The sequence below is a fragment of the Miscanthus floridulus genome, chromosome 2 (genome assembly GCF_019320115.1).
Source record: "Miscanthus floridulus cultivar M001 chromosome 2, ASM1932011v1, whole genome shotgun sequence".
In the NCBI taxonomy this organism is placed as follows: Eukaryota; Viridiplantae; Streptophyta; class Magnoliopsida; order Poales; family Poaceae; genus Miscanthus; species Miscanthus floridulus.
In genome coordinates, this window is record NC_089581.1 from 38,639 (window position 1) to 58,654 (window position 20,016).

Consider the following 20,016-nt stretch of genomic DNA (forward strand, 5'->3'; position numbering starts at 1 on the left):
GTCGCGGCGAGCGCGGCTCCTCCACTGCCGTCTTCCCCGCTCCAAAGCTCCGACCCAAGCCGCCGTCTCCGCCCGCCGTCTCGTCCGCGGGCCCGCGCAAGATTTTGCGTCATCTCTCGTCGACGACGCTTTTTTGCCTTCTGGATGGCGTCGTACCCAAAATAGGTTCTTTGAATGGGTCTTCTGTTGGAGGATGATTCTGGTGAGGCAAAGCACTGTGTAATATCGATTTTGCGTTTGGGACAGTCCTAGGTTGAGAGTCGTTGGTCAGAAAGCAACCAATTTGCCTCTCCGTCACCTCCACTTCCTCGTCGACGCCTCCGGTCCACCAACTATGCCGGCGGCCATGGCGGTTGCGGCGGCGCAGAGGCTCCTCGCGGCGAGTACGAAAATCATCGGCGTTGGGCGCAACTACGTAGCCCACGCCAAGGAGCTCGGCAACCCGATCCCCAAGGTGCGGTCCGCGCGCCTCCCATCCTCGATCCCAAAACGCTGCCGCGCTTCCAACTTCCCTCCCCCTCCTTCCCGCGCGACCCTCTGGTTTTGATCTCGCTTGTGTTTGGGTGTGTTGCAGGAGCCCGTCCTGTTCCTGAAGCCGACCTCGTCGTTCCTCCACGCTGGTGTGGCTACCGCCGCCGTCGAGATCCCGGAGCCGCTCGAATCGCTACACCACGAGGTCGAGCTCGCAGTCGTCATCTCCCGGCGCGGACGCGACGTTCCTGAGGCGTCCGCCATGGACTTCGTCGGAGGTAATTTGAGAATTGCGTCGCAACGAGTGACCTGAGCTGAGATAATTAACGATGGAGCCATAGTAAGACTTCATATTCTCATTTATAGAGAAAAAATTCGTGTGTTTGCAAAGTGTACTAAAAATTCCTATGGTTTCATTGTTCAGAAAGATCAATTAGGATTCTAGGGAAACTATTTAGGATCATTGAGAGTTATTTCGGCCTTACTGCTTTATTGTGAAAACTGACAAGGAGTGATGGCAGCTTGAAACAGATGGATTTTAGCAATTCTAGCTTCGTCTGATAAGCTTTGTGGAAAGTGCAAGCGAGTAATTTAACAGTTAGAATTGCCAAGGCAAACTCATGCTCATTTGATGATGGTTATTCCATAGGCAGGAATACGAAAGTATGTTTCATGGCATATAGAAATACAAAACTGTTTGTATATGTTCTCGTCATCATTATTGAACTTGAGTTAAGGTTACAATATCTAGTCTCCTTTGTGTTTACCTCATTCTTTTTTGTGCTTTTTGAATTGATCAGTTTAAAGTGTTTGTTGGAGACAAACTAAATATGATATAACTGCTTGCGCCATTCAATTTGCCAGGTTATGCACTTGCTTTGGACATGACAGCAAGGGACCTTCAATCTGTTGCTAAGGTGAGTTCTACCTTCTGTAGTTTTCCTGTGTCTCAGTACTACTTGTTCAATTATTGTTGTTGTAGTGTCATCTGTAATCTCTAGTTGTCGTTGAATGTTATGTACGATACAAGCATTCGATTTACTACATAAGAAAATTCAGTAACTAACTTTGCAATTTAGTCTCATGAGTGGATCTTCTCCATGATCATATCTATTGACGAATAGCAAAGAGTCAGATGCTTTTAGTTGAGCTAGCTACTGTCTCCATCCATCTAGTATATTTCATTCATTTGACATAACGTTTTTTTTCAATATATCTTGGTGTACAAATCTGGTAGCATTAATTGGCTGCCAAGACCTTAAGTAGACTCAATCTCTTGATGTTTTTTATTCAAAAGAACTATATCATTAATTTGCTTATCATATTCACCATCTACTAATTTGCAGTCTGCAGGCCTTCCATGGACTTTGGCTAAAGGACAAGACACCTTCACTCCAATTAGTGCAGTAGTAAGCAATGTTTTTTCTTCATGTGCTTGGAGTTGGTTGGTTGTGGCTCAGTACAGTATGTTTTATTTATTTGTATTCGCTTGTTATAGTTACACCTCAACGAATCAATGCCATATTCAAGTGAGTCAGTGCAGAAGTGTTGTTAGATAGAGACACTTCATCTTTGTTGCCTTCCGTGCTCTCCACAGGCATCTAGTGACATGAAATGTGTAATCTCATCAGTGTGACACCATGTTTTTACTTCAGTTAATGATAATTTCTCCATCAATCAGGTTCCAAAATCGTCTGTCACTAATCCCGATGATCTCGAGCTCTGGCTAAAGGTATCTCTGCAAATATGTACTGAATTTGTTTAATGTTGCCTGAAGTGATAGAGCATATGGTGTACAATTGACTACCAACTGTATCCAGGTAGATGATGAACTAAGGCAGAAAGGATCGACAAGTGACATGATATTCAAGATTCCTTTTCTGATCAGCTATATCAGTTCCATCATGACATTAATGGAGGGTGATGTGATACTGACAGGTAGTGACATTTTCTCTATGTGCAGCTTGTTTTTGCGCATCTGAGGTTTCTCTGGCTTATTCATTTGTTCCTCAACAGGTACTCCTGAGGGTGTGGGTCCTGTCCGAGTAGGTCAGAAGATCACAGCTGGTGTAACTGACCTAATTGATGTCGAGTTCGATGTTCAGAGGCGCAATCGGTCATTTTCCACATGATGCAATAAGCAAGAAAGTGATGGTAAGCAACAAGTATTGGGAACATATGAGCCGGAGCCAGAACTGATTTTTCTAAAAATAAGATGATACATAAGGCTGCATGCTTTTAATTGTTTTGTGACTAAAAATAATATCAGGTAATTTATTTCATAAAAGCAAACCTGTTTACCTGTAGCAAGGTCAATATGATCAGAAAGGGCATCATATTCATGTTCGAGGAAATTCTTGGAAATGTACTCCAATCGGACAGCCAGGTGGTGTATATGTATAGGGTATAAGGGCCAATATGCCAAAACTGTGCCAAAGCTACGTTGTCCTACTCCACATTCTGACATATACATAGCAATCAAAACCTGAAGTATATGAACTACTCCTTAGTTAGAAGTTGTGCTATATGAACTATTGTTACCCTGATTGAAAAAAAAAGCTCGCTTTCTGCATGCAACAACAACAACAAAAATTATCGCAATTTTTTCCCCTGCCCTGCTGCGAGAATACTGCAGCAGCGATTTGAAACAGCTTCCGAGTGCTGTGCATTGCCGATGAAATACACTCAAACGAGTGCGTGCCTTGCAGCGCAGAACAAATAAGGCTTTACTTTTACCAAGTGTTTAACAACCATTTGGCGTCACTGAATGTAGTTGGGATGACAACGATGGATATAAGGGAATTGAATGAGGGGTGGAACTTGATATTATTTCTCTATAACGTTCTTCATAGTGCCCGGGAGTTTCATCTTGAGGATCACGGGTACTCAATTCAGACCCTCTCAGTCTCATATTTCTCATTCTCAGGCCTTTCCCCCTTGACTAAGGACCCCAACGCCCTTAGGGCCGTAAACCTAACTCTATTTGCCCGTACAATCGCATTGTATATTCCCAAGCATTTCTTCTTAAAGAACTTGCCTGCAAACTTGGGTGCCTCAGCTACCAATTTTGATAGCTCATTATCTCACAAAATCTAAAAGCAAAACACTTTGGCTCATTAGTTGCATGTCTTTCCCTCAAACGAACATCAAGCAGTTAAGAACACATTTGCAATGCTTTATGCCTTTATGTTTACCTCATCATATTCAAATTCTTCTTCAGGGTAACATATAACCTTGAGAGCAGACACAAGTTTCAGAGCATCCCAATTTTCATCGTCGATTCCAGATACCTCCTTAGGATTCTAGCAGAGCGTTTGAAGGTTTCATCATGTCTGTTCTCACAACGGTTGCATTCATACAAGGTTAAATAACATCAGGAAGGCAGCTCTATCCAGATTTGGATAGAACCTGTCATTCTACTTTAAACAGCTATAACTGGAGTTCTAGACCATCAAAAACAGTGATCTTAGACATTTTAGAAAGCTTAGGAAAAGCACTACAACTCTCCTACTATCACCAATACATGATTCCATGTTTAAATGAGCCAAACAATACAATTATTCAGATCTGTCCAGAGAATATGCAAAACCTGACAGCAAACTTGTAAAATCTATAACTCCTAGACCATCGGGCCTAAAATCATGAGATTTTAGGACAAGAAATATAAGAAATTTATCTACAACTTTTGTATTCACCATATTTACAGAAAACATCATTTGATCCACGAAGTTATCATCACAACAGAAAAGGCACATACAACCATTTCAGAATGTAACAATTTAATGTTTCACTTGTTTTGCTAACAAAGAGCATACACACATGAGTCATTCAAGAACTTCAACCACCACTAACATACTTAGCAACACTTTATTGAACCCAAATCACTCAAAGCATCACCAAATACAATTACAAGCTTTATCTACAATTATGTTTTTATTAATCCTTTCTTCAAATAAACATATATATAAATTTTAGTGATGTATGAGAACAACTAGTTTGGGGCTGAGATTTTTATGAGTGGTAGATGTTATCAAAACATGGCTACTGTACAAATTTCACATGCTCAGGTTTTATAATTTAATTACTATAAAAAAGACAAATTGTCATTGCAAGAAAACATGTAAAAGCAAGATAAATCTAAAGATCATTATTTTCTATAACCACATAGCCATATTATATGTTATTATGGTAGCACATCATACAAAGGTAGTGGAACTATATTTTTCATTTTTACACCTACATAAAAATTATAACTTATTTAAAACCATTTATCAAGCAATAAACAAGTTAAATCGATAAATCAGTCATACTGCATCAGGAGAGTACCATAAAAATTTCACAGCAATTGGAGCACTATAACTTTAGATATGAGAATAACAAGCAAAACAAGCTAAAATTGCCTATTTAACAAGATTAAATCAAAACATGATAAAAACAGTACACAACTAGCATGTTTAATATTTTTCTTAGCTAGAGAGTGTCATCACAAGACCAACACAACTGGAATCACAATTTTTGGACTTCTATAATTCAAGATATGCATCTGACCAACTTAAAAGCATTTCTAAAAGCATCTTTAAAGAATATTTTACACATCACATAAACATACATGAAGCAGTACATTTTATAGATCTATCATGTAGAGAATTTCATAACAAAGCTAACAAAATTAGTTTCACTATTTTTGGAGCTCCCTAGCATGAGATATCGATTTTCAAAGATTCAGTCGATTAATGTATAAAAGAAATGGAAAAGGAAATCTGCGTTTGCACCTAGGCCCCTGCAAGAAACTTTAATTAAACCAAGCAAACAAGTCCAAATAACACTATTTATATGAGTCTGCGGCTTTCACTTCACCCCCTGCCTTCTCTTCTATTCGAGCGCGAGGCCCTTCTTCTCCAACAGGCAAACAGCAGGGGAGGACGTCGGGCTGGCCGGTTTCCGGCCAAGGAGTGGTTGGCGATGGTGGGGCGAGGCCGCTGTGGCTGCGCAGTGGCAGGCCGCGCCCGTAGGAGGCCCCAGCTCGGCTCGCGGTGGCCTGAGGCTGGCTGGCCATGGAGGCGGGTGGCGGGGAGGCCGGGAAAGTGGAGCACCGGAGGCAAAAAGGAGTGGGGAGGGCGGTAGGGCTCTTAGCTCGGGCGAAGGAGCACCAGGGAGGGAGAGCAGGCGGCGGCAGGGAGCTTTGCTTGGCCGGCAATGGTGCTCGCCGTGGCAGCAGAGCGGAGGAGGGCGAGGGCGTGCGCGAGGGAGGAGGAGTGGGGAGCGCTCTCTGGCTTCTCCAAAACACGAGAGGGAGCAGCAGGGACGCAGAGGCGCACGGCATGGAGGTGGGGCGCGGTCTAGCATGTCTTGGAGGCTGTTTTCCGCATATTCTGGGTAGATTTGGATCTTGGTCACAGAACAAAATATCTTCTTCTCTGGCTGCTCTACAAACTTGCTTAAGGCCGGCCGGCCATTAGAGCTCCTTAACCGTGGATAATTAAGCCTCAAGTTGATAGTGTCAGCGGCTTAAACCCGATTAAGCTTGCCTGGCTTTGATCTCAAATTCTCGGCCAAAACTTGGTCAAGCGGACTCCAACTTTCTCTGAGCCCTTCTCCGATGAATTAGCTCCAACTTTTATATTTGGCTCCACTTGATTTGCTTAACAAAAATCCGAGAACGCGAGATGCCAATCATCGTTGCCACTAAACTTTGACTTAGAATATTTTCTGGGCTGAAAAATAGCACTGAGTTGATTCTTGAGAGCCCTATTTGACTAAATTAGGGACCAAACTAGCTCTTGACCTTTAAACAAAGTTTGTAGCACACAAACTAAACTATAACTTTTATTTAAGGTCAAACCTCAGAACTGGTACATAAGTCAAAGCTTTACGTTGGTCAAAGTAGTAACTTGCTTAACTCTTAAACCAGGGTTTTAGGCCAATTGAGACATTTTCTTGATATCTGCGCAACATGAACCATTCATAACTTTTGGTGTAGAGCTCAATTAGAGCTATTTGGGTAAGGTTACAAGGTTTGGTTGATGACCTATAATTACATTCACTTAATAGTGCAATTCAAGCAAGAATGTAACTCATCATTTCATGTGACTTTTTGACTTCAAACTTTATAAAACTTTTTCCAATCATCAATGTGGGTGAAAATTGAGGTGAGGCTCATGAAAGAAGCATCTTCAACATCACTTAGGTATATATCTTAAAAGGGCCAACATGTAAGCAAATGTATGTTGTCCAAGTTTAAGTTGGGGCTCATTCTTAGAGAGATGATCCCAACACCTTTGTCACCACTTACAAGTTTGAACTAGAGCTCTTGGTTACTACTGAACTTACCATGTTGGAGCTCAAACCCACTGCTTAACTCGTGACTAACACCCGGGGTGTTACACAGATCACGTCACGCGGTGCACGACATGGGTCGGCATGGGTCACAAGACTACGGGAAAGATCCTTGACGACGAAGAAATATCTGTTCGGTTATGCTAAGATACCGCAATCCTTATAACGCTTATCATGTAAACCGATCAGGGTTTGATTTAACCGACTTGTAACCCTACCTCCATGCTATATAAGGCGGGTAAGACCCCCCTCGGTTTCAGCTCATCATAACATATAATTCACCAAAGACACAGGACGTAGGGTATTACGTCGACTTGACGGCCTGAATCTGTCTAAATCGTTGTTTATGTGCCTGTGTCACCATCTAGTTCGTATTTTGCACACCTCCACCGATTCATCTACTACCATAGGCATACCCTTCGGTAGACTGCCGACCATATTTCGTCGACTTAGCGAGATACAGTAGTATACGACATAAGAGAGGATGGGATGCAAAAGTCAGGTCGAGAATCGAGATCCAGGTTGCAGAAACGCCGACCGAGAAGAAAACGTCGCAAAAGCTCGGAAAATGAGACGCCGGCGACGGCGACGGTGGTTGTGCAGCAACAAAGAGCTCCTCGGCTGCTCCTGCTTCTCGCGGTCGTCTTCCTCTGTTCTTGCAGTTCTAAACCGGTGTCGGTTTAATCTCTCCTTGCCGATCGTGGATTGGAAAAAAAAAAGTAACAGGAATGTGAGACATTTCAGCATGCAAAGGACTTGCCGCAAGAATTGTCGGCCCGTGAGACAGATAGATGCACTCTTTTTAGTCATTTATGAAACTCTTATAATTTACTCCATCCGTTTTAAATTATAAGTCGCTTTGACTTTTTCTGTTCATCCATTTTTGCTATATATCTAGACATAATATTATATCTAGATGCATAGTAAAATGGATGTATAAAAAAGTCAAAGCAACTTTTAATTTGAAACTGAGGGAGTATTTTACGGTTATATGTATAGACGCACGTGGAAGGGCGGGTCTGGTGTAAGCGGTAGAGTCTTACCGCCTGTGACCGGAAGATCCCGGGTTCGAGTCGCGGTCTCCTCGCATTGCACAGGCGAGGGTAAGGCTTGCCACTAACACCCTTCCCCAGACCCCGCACAGAGCGAAAGCTCTCTGCACTGGGTACGCCCTTTTTATGTATAGACGCACGTGCATAATAAATGTTGTTACAAAATGCCTTCCACAAACGATATGCAGATGGAATAAAACAAAAGGTTGATGGACAAAGACGACAAACACCTTCCTTCCCTCCCTCCCTTCCTCACTCTTTTCTCCAAAATGTATCATCTTCAGTTCTTCATGCCATGCATAATAGATAGATCCGTAGCACTATTTTACAAGGGTTCCCAGACCATTTGAGTTCTGTACAGGAGTCATCAGTCTTCACATCTTTGAAACTCTTAGTGGCAGCGGAACACCAGCTTCGAACTTCTTGATGTAGTCATGGATGTGCTCACTGATTTCCTGCGCCCTTTCCTGCTGGATGAAGTGCCCAGCGCCTTTGATGACCACCACCTCCTCAAGCAACGGCACGTCCCTCTTGAGCCCGCCCATGTGGATGTAGCTCTTCACTCCTGGGTGATGGTATGCCAGGTCACCGTCCCCAACGATGAACTTAGTCGGCACTTGCACCTTTGCTCTTGTCCATGGCGCCATCAGTTCCCAGTTCCTGTGCACACATGTCAGCCAGATGTAACTAATTTATGATGATGCATGCGTGATGCAGCGAGAAGATGATGATGCATGATGCAATCACCCATTCTTCTTGGTTAATGAGTGGTGTCAAAGGAGTTGAAATTTAACCTAGCACCAAAATTATATGTTGTTCAAAAGGCTAAACTATTCAAATCAAAGTTTCATGTTTCTCTCCATGAAATTCAAAAATCTAATTTTGGAAGAAAAATGAAAGAAACATTTCCAACATCTTTGCAAACATTGATGTAGATTTCCAGCAACCTCCTCATATTTCATATTCAATTGTGGTTTATGACTTCATGTTCTCTGTGAGATTCTGCTTTCTATGCTAAAAACAAGTGATGCCACTATTTTTGAAACATTCGGATGTGATAATTCCTATGTTCACAATGACTGCACTAACATAGCAGTGGCATGATATTGGAGAATGACTGATACAAAGCAATAAATGATACAAAGAAAGTCAGTCCAACACATCCAACTCACAAGGCAAATTGAAATGAAAATGAAACAAAAAAAAAACATACGTGTCTCTGTTTCAGGTTTTATTCTATTGAGCACATAAAACCTAAAGGAATGTTCTCTGCACCCAGTGCCCTTTTTTATTCTAATAAAATCGCTCAGCAAATCTCTTGCTGAGTTTTTTCGAAAAAAAACAAAGAGTTACCATTAAAAGCAATATGTTGCAATCTGAAGCTCTACACTGCATCTTAATTCTACTGAGACCCGTGTGTTACATGAAAAACTATATTCCGTGTGGAAACAGGTGATGCTGATGGGGTTTAGATGTTTGGTGTGTGCAGAAAGGTTTTTGGAAAACACGACATAAAAGAATTTAGGAGATCATGACTTGATTACACAACAACAACAACAACAACAACAACATAGCCTTTCAGTCCCAAGCAAGTTAGGGTAGGCTAGAGTTGAAACCCACCAAGAGCCCTAAGTCACGGTTCAGACACTTCAATAGCTGTTTTCCAAGCACTCCCGTTCAAACATAGATCTCTAGGTATATCCCAAGCTTTCAAATCTCTTTTTATTGCCTCCCCCTATGTCAATTTCGGTCTTCCTCTACCTCTCCTCATATTATTAGCTTGGCTTAGGACTCCACAATGCACTGGTGCTTCTGGAGGTCTCCTTTGGACATGGCCAAACCACCTCAACCGATGTTGGACAAGTTTTTCTTCAATTGGTGCTACCCCTAGGTGATCACGTATATCATCGTTCCGAACTAAGTCCATTCTTGTGTGACCATAAATCCATCGCAACATACGCATTTCTGCAACACTCAGTTGTTGAACATGTTAAATCTTTGTAGGCCAACATTCTGCTCCATACAACATAGCCAGTCTAATCGCCGTTCTATAAAACTTGCCTTTTAGCTTTTGTGGTACCCTCTTGTCACAGAGAATTCTAGAAGCTTGTCGCCATCTGATCCACCCTGATTTGATTCTATGGCTAACGTCTGCATCAATATCTCCATCCCTCTGTAGCATCGATCCCAGATACAGAAAGATATCCTTCTTGGGCACTACTTAACCTTCCAAACTCACATCTCCCTCCTCCTGTGCAGCTCCGCCAAAGTCGCATCTCATGTATTCAGTTTTAGTTTTGTTCAATCTAAAACCTTTAGACTCAAGGGTCTGCCGCCATAACTCTAGTTTCCTATTTATTTCCGCCTGACTTTTGTCCACTAACACTACATCATCAGCGAACAACATACACCAAGGGATATCCCCTTGTATGTTCCTAGTAACCTCATCCATTACCAAGGCAAAGAGATACGGGATTAAGGCTGACCCTTGATGAAGTCCAATTCTAATCAGGAAGTAATCTGTGTTACCATCGTTTGTTCGAACACTAGTCACAACATTGTTATACATGTCCTTGATGAGGGTCACGTACTTTGATGAGACTTTATGTTTGTCAAAAGTCCACCACATAACATTTCTTGTGGTGGTCGCTTATGAAATTTAATGAATTTTCAGGACATCATGATTTGATTTCGCGCTTATGAATATAAATTGGTTGCGAACTTACAGGTCCAAGCAGCGGTAGTAATTTACTCCACCAGCAAATCCAGTTTTTGAGTACACACTTGCAAGGTAACTGACATCTTCCTCGGAGAGCCAAGAAGGTAGCTCTATTTGCTTACTGTATGTTTGCATTTTTCTAAGGTCCATAACTGAAGAACCTGTGGCCCGAAGAGTCAATGCCAATTTGAAGAAACTCTTCAAGTCAAAAGCAGCGAATTCTGCTTCATGTCCAGGTTCCTGCCAATCAATGTGACACTTTAAATGTATGTATTCAATAGTATCACTAGTATGATTCTTCATTAGGTTCAAAACATGGAGGTCATATAGACATATATGATCCCAACTTTTGCAACTAGTCCGCGCAGGTGTCATAAATTGCTGGTAAATAACTCACATACCATAGAACAAGAGATTGACTAGTAACTCAGAAAAGAGTAATATTATTACCCAACTATGAAGAAATCTCAAAGAAAGAGAACTAGTTACAACAGAAGTATACTGTATACCACCAAAGAAGAAAATTTGTACATACATTTTAGGCTACACTTCTAGAAGATCAATTGATGGGAAACTCCAATGCGTGAACATAGAATTGTGCATCAAACTGAAGGACACATGTGAGCACCACTTGGGGCTTCGGTTTGGACTGTTTTGAGCATCATCATATATGTATGATTCAGTGAATCAACACAATGTGACCGATTTAACTCCACAAGCCCATGTGCGCTTGTGTGAGAACTGAGTAACCCATTGGCTTTTGGATCACAGCTGAGTAATTCTTTTTTATTATTAATTAAGTTCACCAGGGGGAGAGGATCCCCACCTGAATGTATATATTGATTCTGAGTAATATTATCACTTCTATCCTCTTTACATTAGCAAACCATATAGACATAGCCCCTTCATATTAGAATTGCAATAAGAAATGACAATCCGCGAACTGAGTACTCTTATCACTTTTTTTTGGAAGAATTAGCAGGAGCGCCGCTATATCATATAAGACGGAAGCAAACCAGTTACAACAATTTGGTTCCTCTTATCACTTTTATCCTCTTCTTTACAAGGAACCCATATAGACATAGCCCCTTCGTATTAGAATTGCAATAAGAAATGACACTCTAACCCAATGGCATCTCACATCTCCTCCAACGTTGGGGAAGCCCAACACAAGGACCATACCGGAAAATGCGCAAATGATAACCGTGTACCAAAATACGTTCCAATTCAAACAGACCGCCAACCAATCTGTGGATGCCTAAAATTCGCAAAACCAATGTGTGGATGCCTAAAATTCGCAAAAGCAACCTTTCTTCAGTCTTTCGGTTACTGATGATTAGGTGGAAGTGGCACATCCGAAGGACGATAGGAGAAACAATTGCTCACCTGGAATCGGCAGACGTAATAGTCATCGCCGTATGCGGCGCGGAAGTACTCAAGAGGCTTGACGCCGGGGCGCCGGGGCATGAAGGCGACGCTGAGGTTGACGAGCGCGCGCACCCGATCCGGCCGCAGCAGGCAGAGGTTCCACGACACGATGGCTCCCCAGTCGTGGCCCACAACGAACACCTGCACCCCAGAGATCCCAACACATGTGGCGAATTTTCGACAAGCTTTGGTGGGGAACTCGATTCGACGGGGAACGGAGCTGCGCGCGGGTACCTGCGGTAGGTGGAGGGCGTCGAGGAGCGCGACGAGGTCGCCGACGATGTGGAAGACGGTGTAGTAGGTCGGCTCCGGCGGCGCGGTGGTGCCGCCGTAGCCCCGGAGGTCGGGCGCGACGCAGCGGTAGCCGCGCGCGGCGAGGTAGCCCATCTGGTGGCGCCACGAGTACCAGAGCTCCGGAAAGCCGTGCACGAACAGCACCGCCGGCGCGGAGGCGTCCACGGGGCCGGCCTCCGCCACGTGCATCGAGATGCCGTTGGCCTCCAGCTGCCGGTGCCTCACCGCAGCCATGGCGTGTCGGCGTCGTGCTCCGCGGGTCCGCGCCGCTGCTGTTGACTGGGAGGGGAGAGCGGGGACCGGTGCGAGTGATCGAGACGTGTCCGCCGGAACCATATGGGTTGGTCCAAACGCAAACTGGGCCAGGCCCAATTGATCGGATTGCACAGCCTGTTTGTGTTTATCTGCTGCCTACTTGTCACATGGTTGCCGCACAAAATGCAAATACTCCATATAATATAATCACGATAATATATACTAGCAGCATGCAGCTTGATTACTTGGTACTGAAGCTGAATCCGAGCAGGTTAGTTAGCTTTTTGCTCGGAACTGAAGCTTTCTTGCTTGCCTGCAATTGATAATGAGATCGATTAGGCCTGTGCATTTCAATCAATTTCGAAACACATTCATGGTTTATTCATTTCACATCGATCATACCATGACTTGGAATAAGTCACTCCATATCGTAGTCACAAATACTTAAACCAAATACTGTGCATACACTTATTGTTAATTTAAATTCAAAATACAAAACAAGTTGGCAACATGAGGTTGATTTCAGTTTTCAGCAGACACAGCCAAGCTGATTGCTGATGATGGTCGTCGATCCATCAGAATTCAGAACTTGGAGATGAAGTCGTAGATATGCTGGCTGACCTCGTCGGCCTTCTCCTGCTGGACGAAGTGTCCGGCGCCGGGGATGACGACGACGCTGTCGAGCCCCGGGACGTCGGCCTGGAACCCGCCCTTGTGGATGTAGTCCTGGATGCCCGGGTAGTGGTAGGTGAGGTCGCCGTCGCCGACGATGAACCTGGTGGGCACCTCCACCTTGGCATCCGCCCACGGCGCCGCCAGCTCCCAGTTCCGGTCCATGTTGCGGTAGTAGTTGATGGGCCCCGTGAAGCCCGTCCGCTCGAACTCCGACGCGAAGTGCCCCACGTCCTCCTCCGTCAGCCACGGCGGCAGCGGCTCCTCGTCCGCCGGCTTCTCGCCGCCTGCCGCCGAGGAGGTGAAGCGGTTGCACAGGATCTGCTTCATCAGGTACCGGGAGTTCGCCGGTGAGAACTCCTTCTCGGCGACACCAGGCTCCTGCATACACCGTATGTACGTGCAACATAAAAGTTGTTGAATTCAGCAGTGTGTTGCCGTCTTGCCGACACAAAGCAAATAAAAAGGAAGGATGTGAGCCAAAATTTGGAAGCCGCAATGGAAGGATCCTCCATCCATATGCATGCAAATCGACGTCGTCCCCGCGTGATGTGATTTTGTTCCTCTATCCTTCCTTCTATAAATGTCACCGACGACGACAACGACACCAACACACCAGCGCCGCACAGACCGCACAGGCACAACAGTACGACAAGCAATGGCGCCGGTCATCCTCCGCATGGACGTGCACTGCTACGGCTGCGCCGGCAAGATCCTCAGGATCGTCAAGAACCTCCTCGGTACGCCCCTTCCCGGCCGGCCGACCAGTCGTCGCCGATGAGTAGCTCGCATCGACATCGCATTCGCTTTCATTCTACTCCATCGAGATGGATTTCATTAGCATAACACCTTGGTCGTCGCCGATCGCCGGACCACCATGCTTGCGTGCGTGCAGGGGTGGAGGAGGTGTGGGTGTCGGTGGACACGGGGCTGGTGGTGGTGGCCGGGACGGCGCTGGACGCCTCGCTGCTGCTGTGGCGGATCCAGACCAGGACGCGGAGGCCCGTCACCGTCGTCAGCGACGGCGCGGACCCGGAGCCGCCGCAGCCGCAGTACCAGTACGCCCCGCCGCCGCCGGGGTACCCGCAACACTACCACTACAGAGGGACGATGCAGTACATGGGCCCGCCGCCTTCGGTGCCGCCGCCGGCCGCCGCCTACCCTTACTACTACGGCGGCGGCGGCGGCTGGGTACCCGCGCCCGCGCCGCAGTACCTGCTCCAGTACGTGCCGACGACGACTTGGGACGGCTACTTCCCCTCGCGCCAGTACGTGCCCAACCAGGCCCCCGTCTGCTTCAACGACGACAACCCCAACGGCTGCTGCGCCGTGCAGTGAGCCAGCGATCTATCGGCGCCGGCGGCCGGCCGGATGACAACAGCGGCATATGTTTGGAGCGAGCGAGTTTTTGTGATGCATGCTCATCACACATACCGGGATCTTCTGTAGTTTAATTATTCGTCCAGTTATCTTTCGCAATTTTCGTCATGGTCGTCGTCGATCGTGTCCGTGTAGCTGGGGCCGATCAGTAGTCAGTCGCACGTGTCTTTTTCTATCGTGTGTGCGTGGATTCAGCAATGGCCAATAAGTCTACTGCAGGGTTCATTTTGACTGCCCTGCTGGTTGCTATTATTATTATTTATATATATTACAGGGGTATGAATAATAATGATTTGTTTACGTGTACAAACAATATATAAAACAAAGTTTGTTTGCTTATCATTGTTCATCCAAGTTCTTAATTTGGCGTGTCTGAGTAGATTGAGCTGTCCTAGTTTCTTTAATTTGCACCAATGCAATGCAATAATGCAAGCTAGCTTCGTACTGGACGAGCTGTCCTAGTTTCTACTTTATTTCTAGCTAGCAAAGGCACCTCCGATCCGGACTGCGACGACAGCGACGTTGTGGATTGATCTCCCTAGTCCCTAGTGCTGCACCTTATGTGCGATGACATGTGCGCACACACCATCCAAGTCCATGCCGTCGTCACACGCTCAGTCCTAGCTCATGAGTCCAATAGTCCATGTGTATTGAAATGAATTGTGATAAAGCTTAGCTTAGGGGGTGTTTGGTTTCCTGGACTAAATTTTAGTCTATGTCACATTGGACGTTCGGATGCTATTTAGGAGAACTAAATATGAGTTAATTATAAAACTAATTACACAGATGAAGACTAATTTACGAGACGAATTTATTAAGCCTAATTAATCCACCATTAGCACATATTTACTGTAGCACAACATTGTCAAATCATGGACTAATTAGGCTTAAAAAATTCGTCTCGTAAATTAGCCACAATCTGTGCAATTAGTTATTTTTTTCGTCTATATTTAATACTTCATGCATGTGTCAAACATTCGATGGGACAGGGACTAAAATTTTCCTGTAGAAACCAAACACCCCCTTAATTTTCATAACAATAGTTCATGTGTATTGAAGTGAATTGCGGTAAAACTCAGTTCAGTTTCCATAACAATAATCTATGTGTATTGAAGTGAATTGAGTTAAACTCAGTTTAATTTCTATAACAATATGATGAATTGAGACGCGGACGAGTAATATTATCCAAACAAACCCTAACTTCCTAAATAGGTGGCCTATATGCATGCAAATTGTTGGTGCAGAAGATATTTGGTTTAAACTTTACGTAATCTGAGGCTACAAACCATAATAGAAATTGAAATTTCCAAAAACTAATTTGATAAACGCCATTTTTTAAAAAAATGGAACAAGGAAATTGGGACGTGCATAGTGTGTACGTATATGGTAATATATATTGAAGTTGAAAGGTGAGTATAGTCGTCGGGTATCACGCGGTGATTGTTGTTCTAGATTGTAAAGATTCTTTTATTTTCTACGACTAATAACTACTACTGCTACTACACATCTTGATCGCTTTAATTCATCCCCGAAAGCGAAATAAAAAAATTACCAAACCACGTGTATAGCCGGTACGTGCTGTACGTATACGTACTAAGGTAGAGATGCATGCAGAGCACTGCACGGTACGTAATTATTAGTTGTAGCGGTAATGTAGACAAGTAAGTAGTAGGGACGATATCGATATTACTACGTATAGTGTACACGTACACACCTGGAAGCGGCAGATGTAGTAGGTGGGCCCGTAGTTGCCGTGGAAGAAGTCGGTGGGCCTGACGGCGGCGGCGCCGGCGCGGATGAAGACGTGGCGCATGAATGCGACGCTGGTGTTGACGAGCGCCGTCACCCGGTCCGGCCGGAACACGCACAGGTACCACGCGATGATGGCGCCCCAGTCGTGACCCACCACGAACACCTGCTTCACCGTCACCATATCACCATGTGCATGCATCAGTGATTCCGGGCACACCACGCCATGTCATCACTTCATTCATTCGTCCACATGCATGCAGTGTGATGCAACCACCAGGCTAAAAGCATCTATCCGTGCAGAAACGAAACGAAATCAAATCAAAGGCCACGGCTGATGAGTCGCCATGACTGGCCTTGAGATCGATCGATGCAGTACTGTACTATACTGCCAGGACCACTGGTAGAGTACATTAGTACTTCGAGGTGCGGTTTCAACGAATATTGATTAGCGAGATCATATGGACAATATTTTTCATGTGTTTTTTTTGGCGTTTCCAACACAGCCTATCCTAGTGGCCGGTATGTATGTATGTATGTATGTATGTATGTATGTATGTATGTATGTATGTATGTATGTATGTATGTATGTATGTATGTATGTATGTATGTATGTATGTATGTATGTATGTATGTATGTATGTACGTACGTATGTATGTACGTACGTACGTACGTACGTACACACGCATGTATGTATACACACCGTACTTGGCCCATCTTTGTTCGTTTTCAAAATAGAAATAATGACCCCTGAATGGAAAAGTTGGGTTCACATCATCGAACGGAGCTATCTAGCGCGCTCCGGACCAAACATAGTGCATATTATATTATGATGAAAAAAAGAGGACTCCAATCTATATGCAGTTAGGCAAAGTTCTATAGTGTAGGTGGGGTTGAGACTTAAAATCGAGCAGCAGTCGGAGATATGTGTTGTTCAGCCCCCCTAAAATTTTTCCTAGATCCGCCACTGTAGGTAGGTACATATACATATGTCCCTGCGTTTAATATAAAAAAGTAGAGTAACAGTCCAATTAGGGTAGCTATCTGTTGTGTCATGCATATGTTAGGGGGTATTTGGCAGGCTCTTTATGAGAGGCTCCTCCGAGGCTCCAAAGGAGCTGGAGTCGTTTTAGAGGAGTTATAAATAGCTCTAATTTCTCTGTTTTTCACTGAAAAACGGTTCTTCCTACAAAATATTTGGTAGGGCTTCTCGGAGGAGCCAGTGCCGGAGCTGAGCGGGAGCCCTTCCAAACAGGCCCTGATAGGGCTTCTTCTTGGCTCCGGCTCCTCCAGAGGAGCTCTGCCAAATATTTTCGTAGATGAGTCGTTTTTTTTTTTTGTAAAAAGTAGAGGAGCCGGAGCCATTTTGGAGAAACCATAATTTGTAGCTCCTCTAAAATAGCTCTGGCTCCTCCGGAGAAGCCTATCAAGAAGAGCTGTGCCAAACACCCCCTTAGTTGATTACATATATGCACACGTTAAGTTGACGCTACGCCTACGACTGCATATATATAATCACAACATGTGTATTTTTATTCCGGGAAAAATGTATGTACCATGTGTATGTTTATAGGAGAAGAGAGCAGAGCAGGTGGGTAGCAACACACATCGTATATCATTATCATAAAATAAATGCTAAGCACGTTCTTGAAAAAAAAATCACTATCATACGTTGACTGATATATTATTATCAGATGGCTATGGCTTCCTGTCCAAATCTGCTCATGTAAATGCTATCCCATCATCCAGGATAAATATAAAATTAAAAGTTCATTGACCTAGTTTGATGACTCGCTTCAAAATTAGCCTAACCAGACTGCATAGAGCATTAATTGTTTCTAAAAAACAAAACTCTCTGATTTTAAACTAAAAAATTAAGATTATCTCCGGTCGTTAACCTCAGTATAAAGTTGGACCATATTCGTCTGAAAAAGCACATAAAACTATATAATTAATATAAGAACATATCAATTTTAAAGAAAACTACCGCGGGCTAGAGTAAAAAGAAAGTTGTGGTGGCTCGTTGCCCGCCTCTGAATTTCCACACGGTGGTGTTAGAATCCTCAACGTGAGGTCCGGATTTCTGTGCCGGCACGTCACCCGGCCGGTTCCGGATCAGAAACTCGTGGAAATGGAAGGATTGGAAGGCACGGCCAGTATGTACACACAAGAAGTCCTCTTTGAGACGGAAGGACGGACGGGACGTACCTTTTGGATGCCGAGCGCGTCGAGCAGCGCGACGACGTCGCCGACGACGTGGAAGGCGGAGTAGGACGCGACGTCGGGCGGCGCGGCGGTGCCGCCGTAGCCGCGGAGGTCGGGCGCCACGCAGCGGTAGCCCCGCGCGGCCAGGTGCGCCATCTGGTGGCGCCACGAGTACCAGAGCTCCGGGAAGCCGTGCAGGAACACCACCGCGGGGTCCCCTTCCGCGCCCGACTCCGCCACGTGCATCGAGATGCCGTTCGCCTCCACCGTCCGGTGCCGGATCGCCGCCGCCTCCGCCATGCTCGCCGGCCTCGTCGTCGTCGCCCGCAGCAGCAGCCGCGCCGGCTGGTTATCTAGCTAGCTTGTCTCCCTCGGCTCACGTACTGCGCACGTCGTCGCTCTCGCTGCCCCTGCTAGCTGCCGTCCCGGCTGCTGGTCTGTCCGCTGCTACTTATCGGCAGGCGGCTCCGTCCGTCCCGCTGGTTTCTGCTTAATTGGCAACTGGCAAGCAGTGCGGTCGTGCGGATATATATAAATGCGGAATCAAACGAGAGACGTGCACGCACGCGACGCGAGTGTGAACTGTGAACCGGAGGCGGATCGGTTGGAGGGTCAACTTCTTCTTGTTCGTGCAGCTGCCGTGACGGTGACGTGGGCTGTGACGCATCATGGGGGTACGGTACGGTGGCGAGTTCCGGCGGGCGGGCGAGCGAGCACACACGTGGATGTCATGGGCGCAAACGCATTCAGCAACGGGAGGCAAGGCAACCACCGGCACCGCCCAGCGCCAGCGGTGGCCGGTGGCCGGTGGGCGGCAAGATCGTCACTTGGCAGCGGGCAAGGCCCATGCAACAATGCAAGCAAGCTTGACAGTCACGGGCTCACTGTCACGTGACGGATCTAGATGAATACGGGACGGGCATCCGGATGCACGCTACAAGTGCCATGTGATGCCAGGCTCTGAGCTCGAGGTTGTTTGACTTCGAGAATATAATTTGGATCGCATGCATGCAGTGCAGATGTACAGGAAATTATATACGTGTAATACAATATATATATATATATATATAGCCAGCTATGGAATAAGTTATTCTGTAGCCACCTACATTTACGATAATTTTATATACTAATTTACGATAATGTCAATACATATTTACGATAGTTTGGTTACTATAACATATGGAGATATTTACCATAACGTTATAGTAAACAACTTAGTAAGGAATTACTATAATCTCGTAAATTAACATAGTAATTATCGTAACTCAAAGTGGCTACAGAATAAGTTATTTTGTAGCCAGCTACAGGATAGTAAGTTATATATATATATATATATATACTGTTTGGTTTCTGAAGAAGATTTTGAAGACAAAAGTTGCAAGAAGAATTGAAGGATGACACGAGTTCTGAAACAGGACCATGCCCCTGTGATATGTGTGAGCCTCCGGGTGGTG

The 20,016-nt window shown here is 45.1% G+C and overlaps 4 protein-coding genes across 6 annotated transcripts; 2 read left to right on the top strand and 2 right to left on the bottom strand.

Annotated features, from left to right (window-relative positions):
* The first annotated feature begins 232 nt into the window (after window positions 1–232).
* On the top strand, window positions 233–2,980 carry LOC136537546 (probable acylpyruvase FAHD2, mitochondrial). 2 transcript variants are annotated; one of them, XM_066529478.1, is made up of 8 exons: window positions 233–454; window positions 575–749; window positions 1,336–1,388; window positions 1,818–1,880; window positions 2,153–2,203; window positions 2,292–2,409; window positions 2,488–2,625; window positions 2,779–2,980. In XM_066529478.1, exons 1-7 carry the CDS (start codon window positions 335–337, stop codon window positions 2,601–2,603), a joined length of 696 nt encoding a protein of 231 aa, XP_066385575.1. In that variant the 5' UTR covers window positions 233–334; the 3' UTR covers window positions 2,604–2,625; window positions 2,779–2,980. The 2 variants fall into 2 exon arrangements, with proteins under 2 accessions (XP_066385575.1, XP_066385574.1); XM_066529477.1 differs by having other exon boundaries at window positions 234–454; window positions 2,488–2,980.
* Window positions 2,981–7,988: 5,008 nt separating this feature from the next.
* Window positions 7,989–12,757, bottom strand: LOC136513963 (uncharacterized). The gene is made up of 4 exons (XM_066507945.1): window positions 12,241–12,757; window positions 11,965–12,147; window positions 10,586–10,818; window positions 7,989–8,519 (listed from the first exon to the last, which is right to left on the bottom strand). The coding sequence occupies exons 1-4, from the start codon at window positions 12,634–12,636 to the stop codon at window positions 8,234–8,236; spliced, it is 1,098 nt and encodes a 365-aa protein (XP_066364042.1). The 5' UTR covers window positions 12,637–12,757; the 3' UTR covers window positions 7,989–8,233.
* On the bottom strand, window positions 12,686–19,083 carry LOC136513973 (uncharacterized). 2 transcript variants are annotated; one of them, XM_066507961.1, is made up of 5 exons: window positions 18,566–19,083; window positions 16,322–16,522; window positions 13,177–13,608; window positions 12,801–12,868; window positions 12,686–12,704 (listed from the first exon to the last, which is right to left on the bottom strand). In XM_066507961.1, the coding sequence occupies exons 1-5, from the start codon at window positions 18,860–18,862 to the stop codon at window positions 12,701–12,703; spliced, it is 1,002 nt and encodes a 333-aa protein (XP_066364058.1). In that variant the 5' UTR covers window positions 18,863–19,083; the 3' UTR covers window positions 12,686–12,700. The 2 variants fall into 2 exon arrangements, with proteins under 2 accessions (XP_066364058.1, XP_066364049.1); XM_066507952.1 differs by having other exon boundaries at window positions 12,693–12,868; window positions 18,566–19,082.
* LOC136513989 (uncharacterized) lies at window positions 13,616–16,299 on the top strand. The gene is made up of 2 exons (XM_066507969.1): window positions 13,616–13,967; window positions 14,123–16,299. The coding sequence occupies exons 1-2, from the start codon at window positions 13,811–13,813 to the stop codon at window positions 14,563–14,565; spliced, it is 600 nt and encodes a 199-aa protein (XP_066364066.1). The 5' UTR covers window positions 13,616–13,810; the 3' UTR covers window positions 14,566–16,299.
* Window positions 19,084–20,016: the final 933 nt, after the last annotated feature.